Source organism: Chanodichthys erythropterus, chromosome 15 (genome assembly GCF_024489055.1).
Source record: "Chanodichthys erythropterus isolate Z2021 chromosome 15, ASM2448905v1, whole genome shotgun sequence".
Lineage (NCBI taxonomy): Eukaryota > Metazoa > Chordata > Actinopteri > Cypriniformes > Xenocyprididae > Chanodichthys > Chanodichthys erythropterus.
Genome location: NC_090235.1, coordinates 535,721 through 541,720, shown reverse-complemented (window position 1 = coordinate 541,720; position 6,000 = coordinate 535,721). Strand labels below are relative to the sequence as shown.

General features: G+C 35.3%; 1 protein-coding gene across 4 annotated transcripts in view; it reads right to left on the bottom strand.

Moving 5' to 3' along the window:
* Positions 1 to 431: 431 nt before the first annotated feature.
* The window catches only part of slc39a7 (solute carrier family 39 member 7), a 79,581-nt gene continuing 74,012 nt past the window's right edge, over positions 432 to 6,000 (bottom strand). For all 4 annotated transcript variants that reach the window (XM_067411604.1, XM_067411607.1, XM_067411605.1 and 1 more), the window contains 3 exons: positions 5,406 to 5,522; positions 5,105 to 5,301; positions 432 to 1,566 (listed from right to left, as the gene is read on the bottom strand). In XM_067411604.1, the coding sequence (XP_067267705.1) occupies positions 1,312 to 1,566; positions 5,105 to 5,301; positions 5,406 to 5,522 (569 nt within the window). In that variant the 3' untranslated portion in view covers positions 432 to 1,311. The remainder of the gene's footprint in view (positions 1,567 to 5,104; positions 5,302 to 5,405; positions 5,523 to 6,000) is intronic.

Sequence of the window (6,000 nt, the reverse complement as noted above, 5' to 3'; positions counted from 1 at the left end):
CAGTACTTAAGACTTTTACTCAAGTTGTATTGGAATTGGTGACTTGTAATGGAGTCATTTTCGCTATAAGGTATCTGTATTTTAGTATGGCAAGTATGGCTTTCAGGTACTCTTTACACCTCTGCATCTAGTATTGTTTTGTAATGATCTGTCCTGCATTTAAGGGAGAAGTCAGAGGTCTGTTTTGGAAAATATTTTTTTCTGAAATGTAATGAAATATGTATGTGTTGCACATGATGGAAAATGTTAGTGTGTGTTCTTTTTATGATTTAGGGAGCCTCAGACATCAGCAGTGTTTTATAATCATTCATCACAAGGCCTTATACTATGATAAATTGCTTTCTCATAATTATTCATGACACCACTTCTGTCTGCCATACTAAGGCAGAATAAAGACTGTTAGAGATGTACCACAATTGTTTTACTTGAAATTAAACATTGCCTCCACTTTTATTTTTTGAAGTAATATGCTTGTTTTACACTGATTGAGAATGTAAATGGTTTACATCAAACAAATTCAAGAAGACATGGTCAAAACATCTACATGAATAATGTTACAGACAATAAGAAAAAAAAAACTAAACTAAAATTCAATAAGCATACCATGTTTGCACCTTCTCAAGAACCATCACCAATGATAATGTGAAGCTACAGATTCCTCTGTGGTATGCATGTACTTACGTACTTACGTGTGTGTGTGTGTTTGAGGAGTGTCATTCTTTCACGGAGTAATGTCTATACCTGTAACAGCTGAATATTTCACGAGGAAACCTAATAAACTTAATGTCAAAGAGAAAGCACACATTGCTTTAAAAAAAGAATCACATAAACCTTTATTGAACAGTGAACAGCAGTCAACTGACTTAATGATAACATACTGATATTTCTTAAAAAGCAATCTACTGATAAGCAGAAGCATTTGCTTTAGTGACTGGAGACAATACATCTTGGGAACATATTGGTCAATGTCAAAGAGTCCCCACATTTCAATCCCATCCATATCAGTATAAAGAACCGAACATGAACATTTTGGTCCATAGGTTGGTTCATGTGCCTAAAATGATTAAGTGATCCATTCATGTTGGTCTCTGGGTAAATGAGTGCAGGTCTCACTTTATATTCTTTTACTCTCTCCCTCATTCATTCTGTTTTTTTGTTTTGTTTGTTTATGTATTTTTTTCTATGGTCTATGTCAACATTCATCTCAGAACACTAATTTCAGGTCTTTAGCCGCAAAAGATTCAGATGAACAAGCATTGGTTTCTACTCCCCAATTTCCCCAAGTTTTTTTTTCAAACATCGCTTACTCTCTCACTCGTACTCAGCGATCAGCACCATCATTCCTACTCCAAACAGCAGAGCTAGGATCTCCAGCATTGATTGCCAGAAACTAGACCGTCCAACCAGCAGCTCTGGGAGAACAGTGACGGTTGCGATATAAACAAAGCCTCCGGCGGTGAAGGGAAGGATCCAGGCTGTGGCCGCAGCACCCACCCCTTCAGCCAATAAGGAGCAGGCAGTTCCAGCTAACGCACCAATGGCGGTGAGAAGCTGAAGACACATGGCCTGATGAAAACAGGAAGAGTTGAAAATTAATGGTAAAGTAAAAACACTGATATTTAATGAAGTCATTGAACCCATTTCACTTTTGCTATATCCTTTGAAGTGGCTTCATAAGCACAGTTTTTCTCCGTGTTGAAATGTTTTGGATCAAAACATTAAGGGGGACAGGACATATCAAAGAGTTGTCTTTTTTTTTTTTTTTTCAAACAGCAAATAAAGGTTGGTTTATTTGTTGTTACTGCAGTAAAACAGTAATGTTTAGTAATGTAATGATGCACTTTTAACCCTATAAGACCCCCTATAAGATTCCTGTTTGCATGTCTCTTTAAGAGCCAACAGAAACTGAAACCAAGTAGGTAGCACAATAATACTTTTTGCATACAAAAATCAGAGACTTTACACATTCAGATCATGCCTCCAACACTGTCCTGTTGCATTGCTTTTACCCTCTAATGAGTCTGCACAAATTGAGTCTACAACAAAAACAGCACACAAGCGATAACTGAAAACAAATAACTAGATTTCACATGGTGTTTTTGCTCATAACTTCATGAAAATTGCACAGATCATAGATCATGGCACATAACCATTCAAAGCAGATTCTTACGATTAAAAAACAAAAACAACATAATCCATTGTGTCGATCATGAGATATTACTAACGGAATGATGCAATTATTTGGCTAAAAACATTTCTCTTGTCTTTCCAGGATGTAATGTGTTATCCAATGTTTCCAGAACAGTCCATGCTTGTTTTCAAATGTGGAATAACACAAAATAGGCATCATTTTAAAGCTTAGAAACTCTCATGAAACCCCCAAACACATTTTTTGAGATTTGAACAGATATGTACAGGCTGCACATCATTAAAAACACTAAAGGTACTCATTAAGGTACCATAAGTGGAAATTAGTTATTTTTGCATTTTTAGAGCAATTTTGCATTTCTGTCTTCCAGTTTGAAATGCAAAGTCGGAGCAACGTCATGGCTTCTGATGTCAATGAGTAATACTGACAAGACCCGGAGTGGTGATTGGCTGCCAAAGAGCTCATTAATTCTCATTATTCTTGAGAATGAACACTATTAATCCAAGCACTGCACTGTATTATGCATGAGATGGCATTACAGCGGAGAGTTCAAATGACGCAGCTGTCCAATCACTTCTGCCTCTTCAACTGCGTTGTTGTCGTTCAGACGCATAAGTGTACAGTATGTTTCCTCCTCAGTAAGACTAAAGTGCTGTTTGCATTTTCCCCACCATGCATTTAGAGCTGCAGTTTGACTACAAACACAAGTGGAATAATACTGTAACAATATTTAATATGTAAAAACGGAGCGCACATAAGAGTGTTTTCTGCACGGAATGACGCGATAAGTTTAACAACACTCGTCACGTGGATCATAGATCATAAGCGGATGGAAGTAAGCATGTTTCAAGTTTTTATAGACATATTTCATATAATCTACTGCTCTAAATATGAACCAGCACCGTGTATGTGCACATATTTTATCATGTATTTTCAAATGAAATATATATGTGCAAATAAGAACACTGATTCAGCCTTATGTCTGATTATGATCGTGATGACATGATGAATTATTCTGATAGTCAGAAGACCATGAAGAAAATTCAAAGAACAAAGGACAAAAAACTAGCAATGCCTTTATTGTTTCTATGTTAAACTGACGCATCTCCTGTTCAGAGAATGTAGTTCTCGTATGTGATGAAAATATTAGACCTTTTAAATGTTCTTCTGTGACTTTCCTTCGTTTGTTGTCATATAATTATATTTTTAAAACACATCAAGGTGCCCTCGACTTTGTTTTATTGGTTGTTGTCTCCCTTCTCCACTTTTCTAGTTTTGCACTGCCATTTTGACAGACTTTTTTCCAGTTGAGGTGTGAACGACAGGCTAAAACAGGGGGGTCTCATGACACTTTAATGCATGTAACCATTGTGATCAACTCTTAACGAGTGCTGAATAGTCCCTATAAACCAGAGTGTACCGCCTGCCAGCACCACCTAGCAACAAAAAAATTAATAATCATATTTTTCAAAACTTCTTCCTTGATTAACACAAAATAGGTGTCCATTGAAAGCTTAGAGTCTGAACTTTACAATGCATGTAGCCAAATTGATTAACTCCTAAGTAGTACTGAGTTATTTGCTGATAAATACAAAAAAAATGTTTTCATAATTTAACTAAAAACAAATATGTAGATTTCAAATTTTTGCTCATAACTTCATGAAAATGCACAGATCGTAGAAAAGTATAATGTTGTGGCACAGCATTATTTAAAGCAGATTCTCACGATTAAAATGAGTCCAATCACGTGATATTCCTCATGGAGTAACTATTTTAAAAATGCCCATTAGGGGGCGTCAAGGGCTAAACAAAAAGGCTACCTTGGTTCCAAATGCTGTAACTTGTGAATTTTCCTCTTATCTTATTTCCTTCCTGAATTATTGCATCTCAAATAAGATATGTAAAATTATAATAAAAAATGACATACATTCGTTTTTTTTTTTTTTTTTTTTAAATCAGCAGTTTCTCAGCATGAGAATATCCATTTGTAATGTAATTTATATTTTCTAAAAATTTAAATGTGTTCTATAAAATGAAACCTACATTTTGACTATCCTAGCTAGAGTTTTGGAGTTATAAGTCTTTACTTTTGTGTATGTCACTCAGAAAAAAAACAACTCTAAAATTGCCTTCAGGTCTTAAAGGGTTAAAAGCTTATAATTGATGTAGTTGTCACCTGTTCTCATTTTCAGTGTTTATAATACCAAGGGTATTTAGCCAAAGGGGATGTTCCATAACGCTTTAAATTACAATATTCTGTGGAGAATTCAAATGGGTTTGGAATGCGTTAAAGGGAAGATTGGTTGAATCATGCATATGACCCACACTGATGTTGCCTCCGTTTAGTCAGAAGAGAGAGACTACAGATTTTAAATCTGAATATCTTCTGAAAACAAATACATTGAAATGCATTTAAAAGTACTACAGTTGACTGCCAGATTATCCTAAAGCTATTAAATATGGACTGCAACCAGCAAAACTTGAATTTTGGTTTTGTGGGGTTTAAAGACATTATTTTATGTTCATATTACATACGAAATTACATTTATTTTATAGATATTAACTACACTGATAACTGGATGCTGAAAACCTTGACAAAGTAATAGTTCATTCAAAAATTAAAAAAATCTGTCATCAATCTCGCCCTCATGTCATTTCAAACCTCTTTGACTTTCTTCTGCAGAACACAAAGGATATTTTGATGAATGTTTGTGAAGAACAGTTTTGCTTACCATTTACTTCCATTGTATGGAGTGGGAAAAAAAAAGCACTGATATTTCTCAAAGTATTTTTTATGCTCTACATAAAAAAAAAAAAAAAAAATAAAATGTCATACAGGTTTGGACATGAGGTTGAGTAAATCATAATAAAATATTTTTGGGTGAACTACCCCTTTAAACTTTATAATTTACCCAAAAGTCTATATTGACAAATCAACTCTCTGAAGCTCCATACCTTCCTCTTTGTGCAGCCTGATTGGACAAGAATTGCAAAGTCTCCAATCTCATGTGGTACTTCATGTAAGAGGATGGTGATGGTGGTAACAGCACCAACCGCTGGACCAACCAGGAATGATGCTCCAATTGCAAGACCATCCGTGAAATTGTGGGTGAAATCAGCAGCCAGGTTCAGATAACCAGACACTTTAATATCTGTAGAGACAAAGAGAAGTTATTCTATCAGCAAGACAGCAGCACTAACAGATGGAAATAAAACTTCTCAAATAATTGAGTTTTTTGGACTTGGGTTTCCATACCAGAACTCGTCTCTACAGTTTTCTCTACAGGTTTCTTATTGGAGTGAACTTGATCTTTTTTTCCCTTCTCTCTTTTCTTGTCATCCTCTTCATCACTATCCTTTGCCTTTGGAGCAGCTGAAAACACAACAATATTTTAATATAAGAAAATATTTTTTTAATGCATTTGAAAACCTGTCAAGAATGTCCAGATCACTCTATAAATAAATACATAAACATAAGAAATTATATATTTTTATTCTATTTCAGCACCAGCAGTATTGTTTTGTAATGTGACATTGGACTGGACTGACAGGAAAGAGGAAAAAATTGTTAAATAAAGTCATTATTAGGGCCCGAGCACCGATGGTGTGAGGACCCTATTGGAATTGCTCCGTTTATTATTATTATTATTATTATTATTATTATTATTAGGGCCCGAGCACCGATGGTGTGAGGACCCTATTGGAATTGCTCCGTTTATTATTATTATTAGGGCCCGAGCACCGATGGTGTGAGGACCCTATTGGAATTGCTCCGTTTATTATTATTATTAGGGCCCAAGCGAAAATTCGCGCAGGGCCCTCTTGTTCTTCTAAGGATTATTAGGGCCCAA